Source organism: Ammodytes marinus (genome assembly GCF_949987685.1).
Source record: "Ammodytes marinus genome assembly, chromosome: 11".
NCBI classification, from domain to species: domain Eukaryota; kingdom Metazoa; phylum Chordata; class Actinopteri; order Uranoscopiformes; family Ammodytidae; genus Ammodytes; species Ammodytes marinus.
Window position 1 is genome coordinate 20,399,868 of NC_137215.1, and position 22,621 is coordinate 20,422,488.

Genomic DNA, 22,621 nt, shown 5'->3' on the forward strand with positions numbered 1-22,621 from the left:
TGACAATTTACCCCCATCCCGCCCCAAACCCCTACCCCTCTTTACCCAAGCTCTTAAGTGTCACCTGGATTAGACTTGATGCACCATTGCCTTGATGCACCATTTATTTATTTTTTGTTACTCTTTTCCAACTACAAAGGACGTCCTTCCTTTTGTATAAAAGCTATTGATTTAGGTAAACAGGGTGGATGTTTCGAGTTGTTTTGTATCGCCAAACAAATGTGACTTTTTTCAAACGTTTAGGAATTTCAAGTGCAAGACCTTATTTTCTTCCTAAAATACTTTTCAAAGATGTCAGATTGCACCTTGTGGAAAAACGTACTGCTCAAGATGTTTTTTGTGGATAAAGCATTTAGAGCTGTTAGGCTCTAACAGTGACGATAAACTATTTCCAACCTCCTCTACCAATCCTCCAGCATACTGTATAACGTAGCATATTATGTAATAATAATCTAAGATCGTGGAGAATTGTATAACCGTTTCAACCATAGAATGCTTTGCTTTGATTGTTTGTGAATACATAGCTATTGCATGTACAGAATCTGCAGTAAGACACTTGAGTTGATCAAGAAGCAGGAAGCTACAGTATATGCTCTTCCAGTGATGCTGATACATATACAGTATATAGTGCTCAGGTAGCAGCCTTTGACCCTGCCGCCTAACACGACTGTTAGTCCTTTAAAAATTAAAAAATTCACAACTTTATATTTCTATGGTCACATTGACAGAGGCGTGTATTTTCTTCAGCCTAAAACGTATGCATAAAGCCCATGAAATGGTGCAGTTGAGAGGAACAGTCAAAAATGATACTTCCGTGGGGATACTCAGTTTATCTGCTGTTTCACTCAGTTGCTACTGAGAATACTATTCTCAACTAAATCATAATAGAGCTTGTTTATTATTTACTTGAAAATGCAACTAATATAAAATGGTATAAGCTATGGAAATTGTAATATGTGCAAAGCTCTCTACAGTGAAGTAAATAAAATCTATGTTGATACATTTCTGTGTCTTTCTTTTAGTCTTTTAAACTCCACAACACAAGACATATTCTTCCTGTACTTCCTTTACATTTTTCCAAAAATTTTAATCTCTGTGAATACTAAATAAAAAAAATATTGTTAGGAAATTAATGTTGTGTAGGTCAGTAAGAGTGGAGGAGTATTTCTGCAGAGTGAAATTTCAACATAAGAGAGGAAATATTGAAGTCTGTTTTTGTGTATTTGAGGAACATCTACCTTTGAAAATGTGTGCTGTGCTTCCCTCTCACACACACATGATTTTCCTTTCCCTTGGATGCTGTTTTCTTGATTTGTGTTTATTTGGTCCCTTATAAATATACTTTGAATGGCTCTTATTAGCAAAGGGGGAGGCAGCTATTTATATCAATTGCATCAGTCTGGAGGGCAAGAGTTTGTCCAGCTGCTGGCTCTGGACCGTGGCCACCGCCGTGTCTGAGAGGAATGTGCAATAGAGATGTTCAGGAAGATAAATATATTTTGCCCGTTTGAAGAGTGAGATGCCTCCCTGTCAGTGTGTCGTGCTTTGTTGTGGGATAGGACCATGCATTGATGATACCCACCCCGCCGCTTTGCCTTTCAGGTGTAAGATGTCCCCGGTCTTGACGTCACCGACATGCTAAATGTATTTGACAGGTCAGGAGGAGCAGCGGAAGGTTGTACTGTGCATGTTTGTTTTTGCTCTAAAGCCTCCTGACCCCGATTTTGCGAGTCCATCTAAAAATAATTTAAAAAAATAATAATCTTAACTTCATATTTATAGCACCTTTAACAGCAATAGTTAACCAAGTGCTTTGACAGAGGAAACAAAAGCACATAGAACTACATCAAATAACTATAGGCCTATGTATATACACATCAAATCAATACACATACCCATATATAGACATAATTGTAATAGTGAAAAGGGCTTGATGGAGCATCAAATAAAAGCAAGTCTATACAAATGTGTTTTAAGAAGTGATGTGGAAGAAGTCACTGTATGTTAGACGTATGTTACGTTGCCTCTCACCCTCACTCACACCATCTTCCATGAGCTCCAAGCTGTGTTATTATGGTGCACTCTCTTTTCATCACAGCTAATCTGTGTTGCCCGGAGACCCCTCAGCCCCATTCAGCACAGAACCTTCCCCTTCAAACCTCATCCCTCTCTGGATCCCCATAGCTTTGAAAAAGGATCGCCTGGGTCTTTAAAGAGTGGACAGGCTCCTGAGCCATTCAAGGTGTATCCAATGCCTCGCGCTCGGCAAGGCTCTTAAATGTAAAACAGACGGTGGAGCAAATAAAGATCAAAGGCAGAGAGCGTTGCCCGCCTAGCCCGCTGTCCTCACATGCCAGACGGTGCTGTCACAGTGAATCACAGCCATGCGGCTTCTGTTCCACCTCTCTTCCCTCACCACCCCAAGGGCCAGCAACCCCTTCGACACCGTTCTGGCCCCTCTATGCCAGTGTGTCTCTCTCACACAAACTCACACAAGCACACACACACACACACTCACACACAGGGTCAAAACCAGACCTTTGTCAGACTGAGCCAGAATCGACCCCTGGTGAAATCAGAGGACATCACTCACCTTTATATCCATCAGGATCCTCTCTCATATTGTGTTCACTACAGTTGAGTGGGATTGATTCAGGACTATGGTGCAGAATTTCACTGCATGTGCCTCTGTTTGCTTTATTTCTCACAACGAAATAATGTTCCTGTTTGTGTGTGTGTGTGTGTGTGTGTGTGTGTGTGTGTGTGTGTGTGTGTGTGTGTGTGTGTGTGTGTGTGTGTGTGTGTGTGTGTGTGTGTGTGTGTGTGTGTGTGTGTGTGTGTGTGTGTGTGTGTGTGTGTGTGTGTGGTAGTGTGTGTGACTCAAAATAAATGAATTTTTCCACACAAAGTCTACCGCTTTTAAAAGTTCATTTGAATCTTGAGTGAGACTGATTTCCACTCTCTTCTACCAGCATGTGATGCTAGCAGAGCATATAAAACATGTGGTTGTACATTAGTCAGAAGTTTAGCTCAATGAAAAGCATGACTGAATATAATGACTCTTTTATAGGAGGGGAGGCAAAGCAGGTTTTTTGTACTCATTTGTCCAACAGCTTTGAGTGTGTGAATTTATGAGCGGATGCATGTTATTTTAGCTTCAGTTTGAAGGCATAAGCCACGGGCAGGTGCCACTCGAGCCACTACGCCCCTCTAACAAGATCCTAATTGCATGGTGACACACACTATATGTGTATAGTGAAGTATCTAGAGCTCTTAGTGAGGTGCTTTATCATTTCATTGCCGTGGTAGATGTTGTGACTGCAGATCCCCGCAGCATTCGAGCTATGTCCTGGTGGCAGGGGTTAAGTAAGGCTGCCCTGCCCTCTCAGATGCTGCACAGCTACTTGACCTGTTTGTTCAGCTGTACACCCAGGCACATGTTTGCCCCCACCACCACCCACTCCCTCCCTGACTTGCTGTGCCAAAGACGCAAGCCTATGACAGTCAGAGATCTAGCTGCCCCACCCCTGTTTTGACGGTAGGACACTGGGGATAAAGGGGTTGAGAGGGAGGGATAGAATAGGCTAGATAAGCAACCCCCCCTGGTCCAGGTCAGCTATTCACAGATTAGAAGACCCAAATGAAAAAGCCTTTTAATTAGGTTTTGCCTTGCTGTTAGGGCCCTGCGGTATTGCGGCCCAGACACTTCCTGCATTGTGCTAGCCTACACCACCCAGTAGCGGAGCGAGGGAGGGAGGGAGTGAAAGAAAGTGAGGGAGAGGAGGCTAAAAATGACTCTGCCACATCTGCACCACACCGCAAAACAAAGGGATGCCTGATTGCCACCGTGCACCACCGTTTATTTACCTATACTGGAAGCCCTACTGGGAGCTCCATGTGGACAACAAAACGTCCTGGACTTGTTTTTGTAACGGAAAACATTTCCAGAGAGAATAGTAATTAATCCACCCAAGTTTCCACTGCTTTCTTTTCTTTTGGTTTTTCAACTTCTTTTTTCTGCCGTTAGCTCTTTATGTGGAGATCCACTGAGGAATCCCAGGGCCATGTCAGACTCCGGTTTAACGCAGCGTAAGTAGGCCCACGTCGGACATAATTTCCTTCTCATAACAAAAATAGAGGCAAAATACCAACAATCATATCTTGGTGATGCTTAATGAGCCCTTTCGGATCCTTGACAATATACCACTAATGTGGTGCTTTGCATCCTTTGAAACAGACCAGAGTAGAGTCCTGGAAATAGTAACACAAAAAAAATTTGAGGGCCCCACTGACGCCCCACAGCAAACGCAACAAGTTCAAACTGTAGGCTACTCTCTGGTCTACAGTTTGTCTGCCCTCTCATCCCATTTTCACACCAACTACGCTCAATCTCTCAATCTTGCATGTGTATCCCCCACCTGGGCCTTGGAACAGGAATCCAGTCTCACTAGTATTTTTATTAGGTAAAGAGTATGAAGAAACGAGAGATGAAAAGTGTGGATGGTGTACGAGTCATTGCCTGCTCTGGAAGCACGTGGAGCCTGTCTGTAGAGGAGGGAGAGTGGGATTGGAAGTATGTCATCAATTTGAGCTTGGCCCTAACATTTCAAAATAAAGGCGAGCACCTCACTTTGATCATCGCTGCCTATTTCGACAGACGCTGTGCTAAGATAACATCCATGCTGGTTACTGTCATCTTAGCCTCCTACAGTGCTTTTCACCGAAAACAGAGACACACAAAGAGAGCTTTTACACACTCTGGGTCTGATTGTACAGAGGCAGAAGTATATCTGACAGTTCTAAAAGATGGTGGGTTGTTGATGAAAAGGGCTACGTTTGGGATAAATGGGTTGAAGGACACGTGTGGAGGAATTTTGTATGAATAGTGAAGCAAACTAGGCGGTTGCAAGTAGCGCCTCTGGGGTGTGGAACGTGCTGGGGCCTGCTGCATTATACAGAGAAAGCCCTGCTGTAACCGGCACAGCTGTGCCGTACACAAGACTGCAGGAATGAGAGCGCCATGAATGGCTTTCTCTGTGTGACAATGACTGCAGCACTCAGCGGAGAGGGAATGGTCAGAGGTCCTTGCTACATACGGCATTGAGAGAGAGTGCGTGTGTGTGTGTGTGTGTGTCTGTGTGAGTGTGTGTGTACACGTGTGAGAGAGAGAGAGTGTGCATGTACACTGAGAAATTACTCAGGAATGTGAGGATACATGCCAAAGACAAAGAATTTGAGTCACATTCAACCATACCCCTCCTCGCTTTTCTGAAGTAAATATCACAATCCCATCAAAAGGCCTGGCCCAAGAGCCACACTGGATAGAACTCATTGAAGCCTTGTGCACTGGCTTAAGCCCTGCTGGAGGAGTTTAATTGTTGAGATGAGAAGCCACAGATGAATTTTTCTCTGAGAAATCTGAAAAAAGCAGGTGATGAAAACTTTTTCAGAAGCATCGATTTACACACTTTGGGAGATCTTTGCAGTAAAGATTGTAAACACAGACATTTTTCTTCTTCGTCAGCAACACATTCATAGGCTTTTTCAAAATGTATTTATAGATTTATATCTCAAAAATCTTTCCGTACAGTTTAAATTCACACATTCTTTATGATCCGTTGCAGTTCAAATCCCAACTCAATAAAACAAGGATGAGCACAATCGATGGCAAAGTTTGAGCTACAGAGGAATCTCAAGTTAGCATTCGGAAACCACAGTCATAAGACACCCAACTCAGACACAGCTACAACTTAATAAATACTTTACAAAAATAATGCAGGCTTCTTTTTTTTTTTACAATGAAGATCTGCCCTCAGAGACATACAACGGACAACGGGTTGTTAATTAATGGTTGAAAAAGTTGAAAACGTGCATGCTAAATGAACTCACAAGCTTACATGAGATCCTGGATATTGCGAATGACAAAATGGGAGAGAAAATTGGATAACCCTGACCCCCTCACCCCCCCCCCCCCCACCCCCCCACCCCAACACCCGCATTCCTGAAGGATCTCATTATTCTATTACCACAGGCCTATCAGATTCACCAAACATAAACAATCTATGGAGAGACAAACACGGACACAATCTAAACGAACATTCCTAGAATAATAATTTTTCCCTTTTAAGAATATAAACGTAGCTCTCCCTTTTAGCGACCCGATCCGAAGAGATATCTTTTTTCGTCTTTCACACATTTACTAGCAAACATTTTCATAATTTTTTTTTTTCAGAGGCGGATTCTATAAAAAAAATCGTAAAAAGCAAAGCAACTTTTTGTGCCGGGTTTTGGTGAAGTCAAGAAAAAGTTCCTTGTGAGCAAGTAAGCATTCTGACTCTGTGGGATGTTCGGCCCTCTTGGGGTTCAAAAGGGCAGTAAGTCTTGAGCCTCACAGTCTAAAAAGTTCACGTGTTATTTGACCTAAAACTGAAAAAAAAAATGGTTTCAGCATCAATTTTGAGGTGGAGCTGAATATTTAAAGCAGTGTGTTCTCTCAATGGGGTTAGAATTCCCTCGCATCTTCAAACTGTTTGGAGTAGTCCTCGTCCGGAGGGTTGTCGGGACACTTCTGCCCGTTGTTTGGGGGCCTGGCCTGGTTGTAGCGGCTCCAGTCTCCTTTGCAGATGATCCAGGGCAAGATGTCCACTTTATAGTGCAGGTCAGCAGAGAACTCTATGCTGATGAGGTTGGGCGTGCCGGCCCCTTTGCCGCGAGTGATGAGTTTCATGTTGTCGTCGTAGCAACAGTGCTGTGCCGCCAGTGTGGTGGACTCCAGGGTGAGCATGGAGCGGATGCAGTAGCGGGCCGTGGGCTTGTAGATCTCCAGCTTCTCTTTGGGCCCGCTGGCGTCTTTCCAGCGGAAGTCTCTGCGCGAGGGGGCGTCGTGTACGTCGGCCGTGCTGTACGCCACCTCGGTCGGGTAAGAGCAAGGGCAGCTGGGGAGGTCGTTGGCCACCTTGGTCATGTACTTCTTCAGGAAGTCGCTCTTGCAGTTCATCCATCGCTCGCAGCTGTCTGTGTCTGGAAGAAGAAAAATGAAAACAATTGAAATGCTAGCTCACTTTCCCAACACGTAATTAGAAGATGAAACCAGAAGTGTGAGAACGTGTGGTATATGACATGAAGAAGTGTTGGGTGGTATGACGTTCGGTATATACCGTGCCAGAGAAGAAATGTATCTACTGGAAGAGATTTGGCAATACTGTTTATACCGCGGAGAAAATAACCCCCTCTACCACGTAAAGATGAAGGGCGCAAAGCAGGACCCAACTATGAAAGCCAAAAGATGTGTATGGCGCATCCACCACTTCAAAAACTAAAGGTAAGGCTAACTAAATTAGATTTTCTATATTGTTTTTGAAGCTAAAGTTAAATGATTACCAGACATTTGCACACTGGTTTATTTTGACAGCCTTTTAAAATGAAGGATGAGAAAATTAAAGTCTTCAATTCTTTTGACTCTAAAATATACAAATTTGTGTGATGCTGTGATTTTTATATTGCACTGACTGAAGCCAGATTGGTCTGGTATCTTGCACCAGTTTCTCGTTTTTATGGAAATTCTAGTTCAAAATAAAATATCAAATGTAAAGGAAGTACAGTGTGGTTATTTTAGACCATTCTTTCATTGAATTTACAGTTGAAAAAAAAACTAGACTGTGATATACAGTGTATACCGATAATGTGATATAAAATGACTTGTACCATGCTTGAAGATTTAGACCATACTGCCCAACCCTAACATGAAGGTGTGTTTTCACTGTGTTGATTAGGAACAGACAGACAAAGAGAGAGAGAGTGAGAGAATGCATCAGCGTACTGTGCTCCTCCTGCCCCGCTGCACATTTTCATCTGTGCACAGTAATGGGACGCAGCCCGAGCATGAGGAATGCTAAGTGTGTGAAGGAACACTGCTGCCAGATGGATGAACTGTCTTTGAAAGTGTACGAACATCTGAATGAGGGATAGTCTGAGTTACGAAAAGAGACAGAATCTTACCGACACCAAAGAGCTCTGTGGCGTTGAACTCATCTGTTCCAGCTAACAGGCTGACTTCGGTAGCTGCTGTCTTAAAGGCATCTTCAATACCTTTGGAAAAGATGAATGCACGGTGAAAGGTGGATCAAAAAGATGAAACATTCCTAAGTCAACACAGGCAAACTATCCTCTAAATATCTATTGATCTTTACTGGTGAGGAATTTGTTTTGTTCTATGATCCAAAATGCAAGGCTTTACCTGGGCAGTTGGGCATATCGCAAGTTCTGGACTCTGTGGCTGTGCAGGCATAGCCACACGACCTGGTTCTCTTCTGGTTGCCATTTCCACAGGTGACACTGCACACAGTCCAGTTACTCCAGTCACCCTCTCCGTCCATGTAGTCTGGATCCCAGAGAAAAAAAGAAGAAGAAAATAGATCCTCAGCTAGGATGTAGGCCACATGCTGAACTTACTCAGGCCTGTGAGCATGCCTCACTAATAATAATAAGTAAGGGGGGAGCACATGAAAGGGGAAGTGGGGGAGCTCAAAGTTCTCTTTGACTTTGCCCCTCAAAGCAGACACCACGCAAGACTGTCTACACTCACATGCACACACACACACATGTACAGTGTTGGGGAAGCTACTTTGAAAGCATAGATTTTTTTTACACTACCAATGACTTCAAACCGGAAATAAATTGAACCACAGCAAAGCTGCAATAGGGAGAAGTCTACTTTGGTTAACACTAAAGCTACTTAGAAAAAGCAGTTCAAATTACGTTGTAAAAAATGATCAAATTGACAATGTACATGTGAATTTTTTTAATTATAACGAAATATAATGCAAAAAAAGTATATTTTTATAGTTTATTGCAATGCAGAAATTAAAAAGTGTATATTTGTTCTACATGGGTCATACATAAACCTAAAGAAGAAATGTTAATAACATTTGTTGATGAATAACAAATTAGAACAATAACTAAATAGTTTCACAAGTGAGTTGGCATAAAACAGTCCCATCTGGACTAAATTGCAAGGAATGTCACATTTTTGTTATAAAAAAATATGGATTTTCTATTATCTAGGGCAAATACAGAAGCAATGGTAAAATTTAAATAAAAATGTATTCCTTTCCCTTTATTTCCCAAAATGTTTGTAGTTTGTAGTTTCAGTAGTTACACAAAAGATACAAATGAATTAAGTTGAGTTTAATTGAAATGTAGTTCACTACTCCCCAATACCAAGTTGTCTACGCGACCATATAGTTGGTGAATCAAAGAGTTTGAGGCAAAGGGCACAGCATGTGTGCTCCGTTAGTGAAGTAACATGGGAGCACTTTGCAAATTCCAGCAAAGCTACAAGTGATCCGGCAGGGAATTTTTAAGATAGATATTTCCCCTGGCACAGTGGCACTGGACACAATTCCATTGCTCTATTCGTGATCCATTGGTTTGAAAATGGGAAGTGAAATGGCAAGTAAGCCTCTTTAACTCCAATTATCATTGAGCAGATCACTGTAATGGCTATACATGGAAACAGTTACACCAGGCCCTGGGACCACCTCACCCAAACACCGCCCAACCACCATCACTGCAGCACACAAACACACATCTTAAAAGCAAGCACTCCATCAATGAGGGGAATTAATGTGGGCATGTTGGGTTGGAAGTTTTTCTGGCTGTGGTCCAAACCTTCCTATACACCCCCTGCTGCCATCTGCCCCTCATTATGAGCATTTTGTATGAAAACAGGCCAGATAGCCATCTAGCGCTGCTCCCCTCCTTCCTCCATAGCTTACTACAGCCCAAGAGCTTGGTGGCAGCTCAGACAGAGTTAAGAGAACTTGATAATAACATTCCCTCCGCCCACAGATGAGACAACTGACCCTTACTGCCTGTCCACAATTATGATCATTAGGTTTATAACCAAGACTGTAATGATGATAAAGTATTTTCCTTGTGCATAAGTGTGGTATAGCATAAATGATTTAATCGAGCTGACCGTGGCGATAAGCCAGAAACTTTAAACATGGGTTTACGGTTGGACGAAAACAGATTATAAAATCGCTTTCGTAGCCGCTGTAGTGCAAGTGCAAGTGGATAAAAAAAAGACACCACAGCACGCGCATTCCTGTTCGACCATGTTGGTTTGGGCATGCTACAACACGGGACAGGCGCACACACTGTATGACAGGGATTGTAAATTCTTCCACGGCATATTTATCTGTGGGGTTTACTTTTGGAGAGTGTTGTGAGAATGGTGTGGCAGCCGAGCAATGGTGTGGCAGCCGAGCAGTGCTTCTGGCCCCATTCCTGCTGCCGAAACTTTGATGTAGCCAGGCGTTTAAACTGTGTCACGTAGCCATAGCCCCACGCCACAGAGGAATCCATCTCATAAAAGAGTGTTAAAGGCTTCAATCAGGGGCTCCCGAAAGGCTCGCCTGGGATGACTGCACTTATTATGGTGACAGCTTAAATCAGCAAATCTGCAAATTACAGATTCCACATCAGACTATGGCCATCTGTGGAAAACGTCCGGAGAACCAGCGCTCAAATGAGAGGAGCCAGCTAAATACTCTGCCATGTGCACTGTGCACCCATTTCCCTGCGCACACACACCCTGCCGTCATTCTTACCATATTCGGTTTGAGCCTTGCCTCCTCCCCCGGTGCCTCCTCTCCTGTCCCAGTCTGCTGGCGGCCTGAGGAAGTTGCTGTCTTCTCCGTTGTTGCGATCGCGCTCCTCAGTCTGATGAGTTGTGGAAGTGGAGGAGGGCGACGAAGAGCGAGGCCACCAGTTCCTCCAGTTAGGAGAGGCCCAGTTGGGTTTGCTTTCCTTACGGAGGCCTTTCTCTGGCTCCTGGCCCTCCAGCCCATCCACCACTTCAATGGTCACCTGTATCAAAGCACAAGGAGTCAGTTCTAAGTGGATATTCAACACAAGAAACATCAAAGATGTGCACCACACTGTTCTAAATACCACAACAGATACTTGAAATCATTTGTTCCCCTCAGCTGTTGGGTGGTTGAACAAACTGGGGTAGTTGCTGCAATAGCTTTTAAACTAGGTATGGACTCCATGTGCTTGTATAGCCCATCCAGTTATATGTTTTGTATTCATGTTTATTCATGCCTATTTATTTATTGTGTGCTACGTTTTTTTCTACTGAATGCAAAAACAAAAAGCCCTTCAGGGACCATAAAGATTATCAAATCAGATCAAAAAAGTATACACTAATGTAGCGTTTTTGGACTGAAAGGTGGATCCAATACCGCGTCGTGACATTTTCTGATACCCCTACACGCAATATCGCCCCCTCCCCCTTTCTGCCCTCACACACATGTGCCTCCCAGATGAAGGGGGACCATCACCCCCTGCCCCACTGCAGTCACCCTCCCACCTCTCGGGCTCTCTCTACCTAAACACAAAGTTCAAAGGGCTACTCAGCCTCCTCCAGACCATGAAAGCCAGATGAATCCCAGGATCAAAGACAACCCCCTTCCTCATCCCCCCCACCACTCCTTCTCCCACAGCCTCACGCCCTTGCTCAATTGGTTGCTCCGCTCTCTTCCCACATCTTGAGATGTTAATACACTTTGTTCGTGCTTCGGATTTAACAGGCAATGCTCTCGGAGATGGAAAGACCCCCTCGCCAGGATTAGACAGGAGAATGATTTAAACATGTCAGCGGTTACTCGGCCATCTGAACCACAGAGGGACTTAACGGGGCAAGGGCTTTGCCGCACATTTACATAAGCCGAGGCCCTTCTTCTTCACGCACATGGGTTGGTACTAGTGAGGCATTGCTGGTTAGTGTCTACCTTACGGGGTGTCATTATGATGGACGTGAGACCCTGACCCTAACCAGGCGAGGAAGTGTGAAGGGAGGGAACGGGGAGACTGGGGGGAGGAAAAGGGGGTTAGTGATGTGCACCACACTATTCTACTTCTTCCTGTTTGCTCTTCCTGTCCGGTGTGCTTGAGTAGCCATGTCTTACGAGTGAGTGAAAGCATCAAAGCGCTCTGGCAGGTGCACACAGACAAACAAGATCACCTGTATATTGGGATTCTGTCCATTGATGTCAGCTTTGGAGAGGTCGGGGAAATTGTGCAGATCAAGGAGGAAGGCTCCGGGGCCGTCCCTGTGTACGTTGCTGCCGTGCGCCCAGGGGAGGGAGGCGGGCCGGTGGGTCAGCCGGTGTTCCGGACCAGAACTACGGTCTTCAAGAGTCAGTTGGGCAGAGGAGCTGCCTTTTGCATTTATATTGTTCTGCTGGAAAGAGAGAGCAACACAATATTAAAGGTCACATTTTGTGAGGAAAAAAAAATCAGTTTTCCATGGTTTTTCAACACAAATGTGGCTCCCCGGTGTGACTACAGACTCTCAACGTATGAGAAAAAAACAACCCTCTCTTTTTCTCCAATTCCACCTTTCTAAAAAAACTTGTGTTCAAAAACCCCAGGCAAATCTATCTCCCTTTATGAAGTCATAAGGGGAGAAGCCACGTACCCCCCACCCCCAATACCAATTTAGCACTAACTCCACCAGTGATAAATACACCCCTAGATACCCCTTATAGGGCCAATCAGAGCACAATTGGGCTCTTTGGAAGGCGGGGCTTAAAGAGACAGGTTCTAAAACAAAGCATTTCAGACATAGGCTGAAAAGAGGAGATTCAGCAATGGCACTGTGAGAAAAAAGTATTTTTGTGGACACCACACCATCTTTTTCTAGAAGAAACCCAAAATACAATTTTGAACCTGAAAAGGAGCATAGTATGTGCCTGCCCTGTAATGTATTATTCGCTTGTGTGTTCATAATGTAAGATTGTTAGATTAGTGTTGTCAGTCTATAGAAAACCTTTCATTTGCGTCTATGTGAATGTCAAGACCCTGTAGGGCCCTGAATGTCACTCGACCTCTGCAAAGTCAGCACACTCAGCAAACTGAGATTGATCTCTCATGTTGACAGAGGTTCAAGAGGCCTTGACCTCTCTCATAAATCCTGTGGACAGTGGACCCTTGGTCTTCTTGAAACCCAGAACGAAGGTGCCATCGAAAGAGTGGGACAAACATAACACTGAGTTATGTGTGCGTCTGTCTGCTTCCACCAAAATATCACCCGTCTAGCCATAGGCTGCATTCAGAGCCAATGTCATAGTTAGACTGTATATTTTTTTCCATTTTTAACTGACAGAGTATGCTGCTGCCTTTACCATAGTAATATGATGTGGACATATTTAGCCATGTCTTCTCTTCGCTTGCAGGGAAAATGAGCGATGTAAGACTGATGGTTTTCCTGCACCGGGGCTATACAGAGAAACCCATAAGCAAACATTGCAAAAATAATTACATCTGCCTTCTCGAAGACAGGACTACATTTGGTCTTTTGACAGGGGGGGTTGTAAATACGTCCCAAAAGGACAGTTGAGGCATATGTCGCTTGTCAGGTATGCACAGAAGGAACAATTATTCCTCAATTGGACAGACAGCCATAAGTAGTCGGCAATCATCCATTCTGGGGTGGGCAGAAAATAAGATCAAAGAAAGCCATCAATCATGTTCCTTGTTTTCTTTTTTTCATGTCCCATTTCTCCCTTCCCTAGTGTTTTTGTGGCCAGACCGAGGCCTGAGAATATGGCAGCAGTGCTGTACGGTTGCGGTGGACCAGTCACAGACAAAGTGTCAGCTCAGCCACATTGTGGTGGGAATAAAAGCCCCCAGTGGAGCGGTTTGTGTCCAGCCAAGGTGCACTCTGGGACAATATAGACGCTGTATATGGAGCCGCACAGCAAGGGAGGAAGGATTCTAAAAGTACAGTATAACTTAAATTCAACTACAGATGAGACAGCGGCTGCTTACAGAGAGTCCCATATATCCATTTAGCATTACTTAATTCACAAACTGGGACCAGATGGAGTCGATATGATATTATGACGCATCTCAAAACTTTCACATCCCATCTAAATGTGATAATTACGCCGATTAGACAATTGCCCATAATTTTGAGGAAGCAGAGTAGATGGTTCCTGCATTTTTTCCATCAAATTAAAAGAGATTTTATTGCAGATAAAATGATGAGTCTTTATGAGGTTTATTGTTCAAAGTCATAAAATTTGAGGAGAAAAGGATTCCGATTAAAACCACCGACATCTTTTCCATAACCAAACAATTATGGCTGGGAGCTCAGCACAGAAAAACATCGTTTCAACAGCACAGTTGGTGCTTCAGCTATCGACCCTTTTATGTGAACATCACAGGACCTTCTTTGGTTCTATCACGAGCACTTGGGCTTTGAGATGCCAATGTGATAACCCATGTCTTTCATGTTCCCGGCCTTCAGAAGTCACACACAGTGGCTGCAATTGAGCTTGGTTGAAGTAGCAGGCCCAACAACACAACCCTTACAGGTTCAATCACTATGCAAATACATACATAATGCATGCACGTGAATAAAGTTAAAAAGGTGTGGTTGATCTCCACCGGGTGGGCGGTGGTGGTGTTTTTTTTTTCTTCGGTCCAGACATTACTGTTTTTACGATACTGAGACTAACAACATTTAAATCCACTGCCAGGAAAACACTGAACTACTAAACGATGCACAGCCACTGAAACCTTCTATTGTTTTCCCAGCATTAGACTGTGGGTTGTCTTCATTCACAACAACCTGTGATTCATCCAGATATCCTCAGGCTGCATATTAAAATACAACAAAACAACAAAAAAAGATGCTGACACAAATGTTTCAGAATACGCAAAACATTTGTGTCAGAGAGTTTGCAGGCAGATTAAATCCTCCACTATTCAGTCTAATCCCATCTGAATCTTCTGTTGTGTCATATGTGTTACACATGGCAAAGAACGATGGTCTAATCCTGACATACATTTAACTTGATCTATTTAAAAGCATTTCTGATCCCGGGGCAAAATTTATTTCACTCATGGGAGAGCAGTGAGCTAAGACCCTGCTTGAAAACACAGAGAGATTGTCAGTTTATTGGCAAACATTGGTAGCTTAGTACTAATGTGATTTAATTTATGTTTGGTAGATAGATTATCTTGTAGACAGTATGGTAAGATTGCAGCATGTGAGATCATTGCTGATTGATGATTTTAAACAAATATATGTGTCACCTGCCAGCTATAAAGAGCAACAAAATCAAACAAGATGAGGCTAGGTAATCTCGCCAGGTGAGTCAGAAAACTATTTATTGACCCAACATCGGACCAAAAACCAATATTGAATTCAAATCGACAACACAACATGTCCAAGCCTTTCTCTTAAGAACCTGATAAACACCATTCAATCTAATGTCCCTGTAGAGAATGTATTATTGTCCACTTGACGTACGTACACTTATGTGAGATAACACCATTGCAGACTGACAATAAAAGGGAAATCTGAGCTGTATTTCCCATCAAGCGCTGACATTTCACTAAATATATACTTCGACAGTATAAAGGACGAACCGTGTAATTTTATACTTCCAAAAAAAAATGTTTCCTGTCTCAATCAGTGTTTCAAAAGACCGATTTGGGAGAATCAGCAGAGGTAAAAATCGTGGAAACAATGCACAACACGGGAATTGGGGGAATGGTAATCAGAAAGGAATGGTAGTTGTGTATCTGTTGTGTAAAGTCCGTCAATTCTAGATAACGTTGACGTAAACACCTCTTTCTGTATTTTCCACAAAACTCTCTGTGGAGCTTTATAACACAACTTAATGAGAAAAACATGCACGTTTTTTCTGTTCCAATTTTTTTCTTTCTCCAACACCGCCCAGGCTGTAAGTGCGCATAGGAGAGTACCTCATTTGAATGTTAAAAAAATCAGCAGTGTACCCCCTTTGATGACGGACTGCTTTACAGTCCCTATCACTCATCTGAGGAACATGCTTTAATTTGGAGATCAAAAGTGACACACCATTCCTCAGTTTATCTGGGGCCTCCCAGGATGTCACCCCCCCCCCCCCCCCCATTTCAACCCCATTCTCAAAAGCCATGAATGAACACTTGCTCACACCAACCAACCCATTCTCCCTCCTCACAGTACCCCCCCTCCTTTTCACTTTGTGAGGGCTGCTTAAAGGGGCATGACTCCATTTTCAATTGGGAACAACTCAGGGGTCCTTCCCCCAGGGAGGTTGGCAGGAAATGAAGGCAGTGCACATTGTGCCAGATGCTTTTCAGCGCTACACTTACGTAGGTGGGAGAGAAAACTATCCTCCCCCTGTCACACGCCTCATACTGAGTGCATGTATACATGTTTATTTACAGGATCAAACTGAGGAGGTACATGCTGTGAAGGACTTATGAGCTTAGACGAAGTGAAACCATGTAGAAAGTTTTGAAAATGAAAACCAGAAGATAATCTCAGGGGCTATTAAAAACTACGACTGAAAATTTAGTACAGTATAAGTAGCGTTCGTAGCTGACAAATACTGTTTTGTTGAATGCATTTTCCCACTAACTTTACATTAACATAGTGGATGAATCTGCCTTCCATGGGTCAATGACAATAATGTTCCTTGGACCGAAGAGTTGTCTCTCTCCACTACAGGTGCATGGAGCACACATCCTGTCATTTGTGTTCCTCTGAATGGCATTTCAAATATGACATGTTGGTATGACAATACACCCCCTGGGCCGTGACAAGCCCGGCCGAAAGATGACATCACCTTCTTCAGTGGCTGACCAGTGAAGCAATCATGGACACAGAGGGGGGGGGGGGGGGGGGGGGGGAGATTCAGCGCTTTTCTCAACATGATTGGCAATGTTGGGCACTTTCATCACAAGCAAAGACTCGCTGTGTAAATTAAGACTGGCGGCAAAAAGGGGGGTTGAGGTTGAAATGGGATGGTATGGCTTTAGTATTTTGTTGCAGTTCATTTCAGGAGAATCTCCCTCCTGGTCCCCGTCCTGCACCTCCACAACATTTGGCTGTTAGACAAATATTTTCAAGAAATTCCTGGAATATTTCCTCAGCTTTGCGTGCCCTAATATCCAACCGAACACAGGGTAGCTGTTGCATATATGCAAGGTCAGACCACAGCGAATGATGGCAGTGATGGTGAAGATAAGATAAATTACCCTTGCCATCCTGTGCTGAAGTAAAAAAGAAATCTTTCCATTCAGTTCCCACAAGCCCTAATAAAGAATTTATGACGGGACTCCATTCCAGTGGGCATAAATACACATTTATCACTGTTGGGACATAAAGAAAGTATTTCAGCAGCATGCTAAATATACATCAAAAAGCAGCTGGAGGATGCTTAACACTTTCCAAAAAAGCCTGTGGATACCAGACCCGTCTTAACCCTAAAGCCAGGATTTGAGGCACGAGTGGAGTCTGTGTGCTTTATGCTGATGTTAAAATGGGCTGTTAGACTATGAAGCCTGGATTGAGTGGTGTCAAGTTGACAAATGTATTCCCTTGTGAAATTCTGTTGCTCTAACCCTGGAACACATCCCAAATAGGTAGCATTAAAGAAGTGGATTTTGATCAGACATCAGCGTCAGAAGATTCCAAAAACCTATTTATTGTATCTATTTTTATTATACTATAAGTGGTCTTTTTACTGACAGTAAACATTGATATCTGATCATTTAAAGGAGTTAGCGATTCTGGAGAATGCTTGTTGTCAATATCACCTTTTGTAAAAATCAGTGAATATTTCCTCATGCTCCGCTACCTAGGCTGTATCAACAATGGATTTTCTTTCAGCGCGCACACACAGTACGGACAGGTAGCAGATTGTGAGGTTATATTTTTTGATTTTGACAAAAATTGATTTTGACAACAATCATTCTCCAGATCGCTTACTCCACCTTTAAATTGGAAGCTGAATCAGGGCAGGGCAGAAGACAGTTTGATGCTGGACTCTTGTCTAAGCTCAACTCTGGGGCATGTGTGGTGGTTGAAGGGGCTGACCCTTCAGGGGGTTCAGCTCTGACCCTCTGGCCTCATCAACTGAAAGCTCGGATGACAGTGATGAGCCCATGATGACAGAGAAGTGCCTGAAGCTAGCATTTAACCCCCGGTGTAGGGGGCTGATCTCTGACCCTGCCTCATCTTCTATCCCTCTTGCTGGCTCCTTGCCAGTCCCAGGGGACACCATGGTGGGGAGACCACATCCGTGTGCATGTCAACAATCCACACAGACTCACAGGGCTAAAGGCTGTATTTACCTGGGCTGTTGGCTCTTCATAGTGGGCATTTTATCAAGCTCATCTGTGACCCATTGACCCCTCGGATTTCATCTTTTGCATCAAATTTCCTCCAAGAAATGTCCCAACTAGAAATAACCGCTAACTCACCTCTGTAAGTGCTCTGTCCTCCTGGTCCAGGCTCAGAGTTACATTTCCCTGGGGCAGCGGACTGCTCCGGAGCACCGTGATGTGTAAGGTAAGGAGAAGGAGTCCCAGGAGCAGCAGCAGTTCCGCCACCAGTCGCACCATCCTTTTGACGCGTCCGCTCTTGGGAGCCTGCGGCGGTGTGGCCGGAGCTCCGACTCCGCCTCCCGGTGCAGAGACTCCAATCTCCGGATCCGCCCGGGACGAGCAGCCGCAACACCACACAGGAGCCACTTCGGGAATCAGAATTGCAAAAATTAAGGGAAAAGGATTGGAGAGGGGGGTGGGATAATTTGGAGAAAGAAAATTGCTGTAGATGATTTGGATCCAGCGGGGTTCTCTTAGTAAACTGTGGGATTGTCTTGAATTGAGATTGTCCCTCTTTAACTGACTGTTCATATAAATAAAGCCGAACAAAAAATGAATGAATTCGTAGTTCTGCAGATGTAAATACAGTGTACTGCAAGGCTGAGCCGGCGTTAACGCTTTCCGTTTTTGTTGCGCCCTAGTCAGATCTCTCAGCTCAGGAAACTTGCAGCCCAGTTGCCCCGCGGTGCCCCTGCCACATTCTCAGCCTCACACTTCAGTTTTTCTCACAACCACTTCAGCCGCTTTACGCATGTCTTGTGCTGTCCACATTCGACGAGACTACCTTTGGAGAAAAAAAATAGTACAGGTAGGCTATCTTCTGTCGAGGCTTCACGGTGGACTTGTGTCCTCTTCAAAAGCAGTATTCATCCATGATGCTGCGAGTTTTGAGTCCACCAAAATGAGGACGCGGGCTTGCGCGCGTCTCTCACGAGTCCTGCTGAAGGAAACAAGTCAAATCATATCAAAGCACTGCTCACTACACACACGCTGTTTTTGTTGTGTGCTCTTGAGGTGGTTTTATACCATACGCCCCTGTGCAGGAGCCCTCCCCCTGGTTAACTCTTTCGCCCCACTCAACATATGTAGGCTATGCAGTTTATGCTCTCAGCCAGTCCTTCTCAAACTCCTGGAGTGCGGTCAGGTGTAACACCAAATACTCTTATGTAAGTTCGGATGTGAAAAAAAAACCCAAATGTAGGGTTATATTTTCTTCTTTTTCCCGTAGATACTCTAAAGTTATTTCAAACTTTACAGCACTAAACTAGCCTATCTTAAAGAACCTTATGGCAGATTTCGCAAAACTTAGTCCCAGTCCCATAGGCATTAAAACGACGGAAGTGTATGCTTATTACGCCATCCCATACACACTTTAAATGCATCTATTCTGGCACAATAGAGAATAGCCAAAACAACCTCAAGTAACCTTGGTGGTCTCCGGAGGCGCACTGGGCACACAGGCGCGTCTTTGCGCAAAGGAAGACACCCGGAGGCGTTTTACAGGATGTCTGCCTCTCCTGTTGACTCTTCTCAGTCTGTGATCACGGAAGGTACTGTAACACTTCACTTAAGCAAGACAAATGGTGCGTAATGTGATTAGCCCTCTTGAGACCTTTTATTGTCCGCTTCAAAGGAGGTCGCTGTGTCAAATTACGCACCATGCAGGGATGATGCCGCCGCCCCAGCATGGCTAAACTGAGCCATGGAAAGGAGCTCGCATATAATATCATTGGTCACCTTTGAAGTCATTCAGGTTGGTCACAGGCAGTATATTGACGATGATGACTATCAATCATTTATAATGTGTTGGTATCATGGATCATTTGTTACTGTCATAACGGTTTAATTTTCAAAGGGACATATATTTCTGAATAAACACTACAGTGTGGACAGTATTTGGTTTGCGCCTGTATGCATTATCTTTGATGTTACCGCCAAATGGCGCGGAACGCACAGTTTCCGGCCAGAACATGACAATGGAGCAAATGGAGATGCACAGCATCGCCCAAATTAGACTACTATAGCCTACATACATTTAAAACTACATTAAAAAATGGACGAGTAGGGTCTTATATGAGCTGAGCATTGTTATTTTTTTGTGTGATTTTATTTCTCATGCATCAAACATTTTCTATAGCCTATCAAGCAGCTTTAAGTGAGTCAAATACAAAGCCCCAAAGTGTCATCTTTACTAATGTCATTTTACAGCTACATGTGTCAAAGACTGTTGAAAAATAACTGTGATGCAAGCATCCAGCATGATTCCCAGGAGGCATTCTGAAAAGTTTGGGGAACTGGAAAGGGCCCTGAACTCACCCAGCTGAGATACAGTATAACCAAAGTGTGCCATCTGAAGTCCATGTGTGCTCGAGAGCACAGCAAGTAAATGTGTTTTAAGTGGCAGCTTTTTTTCAAGAAATCGAAGGGAATATAGAATAACTGCTTGTAGATAGTGATGAGCAGGACTGTTTTTTTCAAACCCTTAGTCATAATGCTACCCAATATCATTCAGTCATTAATATTCCTGCCAAATTCATTTCACAAATATCAGACATGGCTGATAACATTACACAAAGTACAAATTCCTAGTCATCTTCTAAGGAAATACAACCCATTGGCCTGCTTCATTACTCTCTCTGTTGTGTGGCTCCCAGTATTACAGCTTCACTGCAGTTTTCAGTTACAAACATATACTCACTCCAGACACAGCAGCATAGCTGTCCAAACCATGTAAATCTGTTCTTTGTCTGCTTCACTTAAAAAAAACAAAAAACCTTTCCAGGATCGAAACATCTAGGGCTAAATGGAAACCAGAGAGCAAGAGAGAATGACTTGTCTGCTTTGGACACAGTGGTGGACATCAAAGGCAGTAGCAGAGGATCACCCCTTCAGAATAGCAGCTACATGCCATTCCAATAAGTGCACTGTATTTGGATCTGCAGTTCAAAAGAGGCTGGTGCAAGGCAGGCAGGTCTCTGGGGCCTTGCCACCAGTAGTCTGGCTGCACAGATGTTTGGAATGCCAGCGCAGACCTTTTTTTGCCACTCTTTTTCTGGAAACTGAGAGCGGTTAGAAATGACTGGAAGGGAAGTTCGCCATGACACCTGCTTCCCACCTTTGCCGGACAGTTACCAGTCTTTGTCACTTTGCTCCAATCGCCGGCATAAAATAATGTTTCACCCGTCACGTTGTCATAATATAATAATACACAGATAAAGATATGTTTTCTCAGCTTTATGTCCGCTGACCCAACTCTTTGCTTTCAAGTCCAACAAAACAGCATTTCTACATTACACAGGTTTAGAGGTTAGTCAAGGCTTTATCAGTTTAACCATGTAAATGTGCCATTGCGATGTACGGTACTGACATGTCAATACTGACTCAAGTAAAAAGCTTTTTATTTTATTTTATTAAATTCACCAACATAACTGATTTTATTCAAACTGTTCTGGAGTTTGTCTTTACACAAGTCTCTTGCTGTAAAGCCACAGTGGATTTCAAGATGTCCACATTTAGACTAACGGTGAACGTTAACACCAATTAATAACAAGCACATAGAGGGCGTCAGTACACCCTCCAGCACCCCAATGCAACATTTAAGGCCACCTTTTCCTATTTCCTGTGTGGGACACTATACACTGGTTTGTCTTCACAGTTTTGAGTATTGACAAAACTCTTTCTGCTATAGGAGCCAGATGTGCATGTGCAATAACAGAACAAAGTGATCCAGTATAGTGCCTTCAACTTTTTTTCAGTATGTTTGCACTTCATCTAGCATGGTTTTACTTATGATTGCATAATGCATTTAAATTCCATCTTGTAAAATGTGGTTATCACTGTGTTGTTTATGGTGAGGGGGAAAACACACAAACATAGTAACATCCCGAGGGCAAACAAGTGCCGACTAGACCCGATCTGACACATTGTGAAAACACATTTGTCATCCATCTATAATCCTTCCTGTGTTAATCAAATGATTACCCCATACCACGAGAATTTGGAGTTGAGCGCTAATTGCTAGGTTAGGTTTCTGTTGGCTCAGGTGCTGCATACTCTGCATGCTTACCTTTGCAACTGTTGCACAGTGTGTGTGTGTGTGTAAAAAAGAACAGCAGGTCTTTTGAAATATCAACAATTGAGCTGTTAAGACTTGGTAAAAAGAAAAAAAGCGGATAAAAGGATAGTCTCGCCACAAGACAAGCCATAACACACTTTTGTATTCTGAGCCAGGATTGTTGAGATTCAACTGCATGTCAAATAAGTAATTGCTGCATGATCTATTATTTACAGTAGGGTTGAGATGATATGATGCTGTGTGGAGAAAAATGCCTATGTTAATTAACAGAGTTCCAAAGGGAAAGTTCATGACTTTTAGAAGCCTTGCATTCAGACAAAACACATTTAGGAAGTTTTTTTTATTGCA

General features: G+C 43.5%; 1 protein-coding gene across 2 annotated transcripts; it reads right to left on the reverse strand.

Moving 5' to 3' along the window:
* Positions 1-5,376: 5,376 nt before the first annotated feature.
* ism1 (isthmin 1) lies at positions 5,377-19,179 on the reverse strand. 2 transcript variants are annotated; one of them, XM_080036607.1, is made up of 6 exons: positions 18,295-19,179; positions 12,032-12,247; positions 10,614-10,872; positions 8,237-8,380; positions 7,999-8,088; positions 5,377-7,020 (listed from the first exon to the last, which is right to left on the reverse strand). In XM_080036607.1, the coding sequence occupies exons 1-6, from the start codon at positions 18,727-18,729 to the stop codon at positions 6,503-6,505; spliced, it is 1,662 nt and encodes a 553-aa protein (XP_079892733.1). In that variant the 5' UTR covers positions 18,730-19,179; the 3' UTR covers positions 5,377-6,502. The 2 variants fall into 2 exon arrangements, with proteins under 2 accessions (XP_079892733.1, XP_079892732.1); XM_080036606.1 differs by having other exon boundaries at positions 5,380-7,020; positions 12,032-12,250.
* Positions 19,180-22,621: the final 3,442 nt, after the last annotated feature.

Excerpts from the sequence above, each read along its gene's own strand:
- ism1 (XM_080036606.1), bottom strand. The coding sequence starts at position 18,729 with ATGAACAGTCAGTTAAAGAGGGACAATCTCAATTCAAGACAATCCCAC. Across the intron at positions 8,381-10,613 it reads CAAGGCTCAAACCGAATATG|ACTACATGGACGGAGAGGGT; the intron begins GTAAGAATGACG and ends TCTGGGATCCAG. Across the intron at positions 7,021-7,998 it reads CACAGAGCTCTTTGGTGTCG|ACACAGACAGCTGCGAGCGA; the intron begins GTAAGATTCTGT and ends TTCTTCTTCCAG.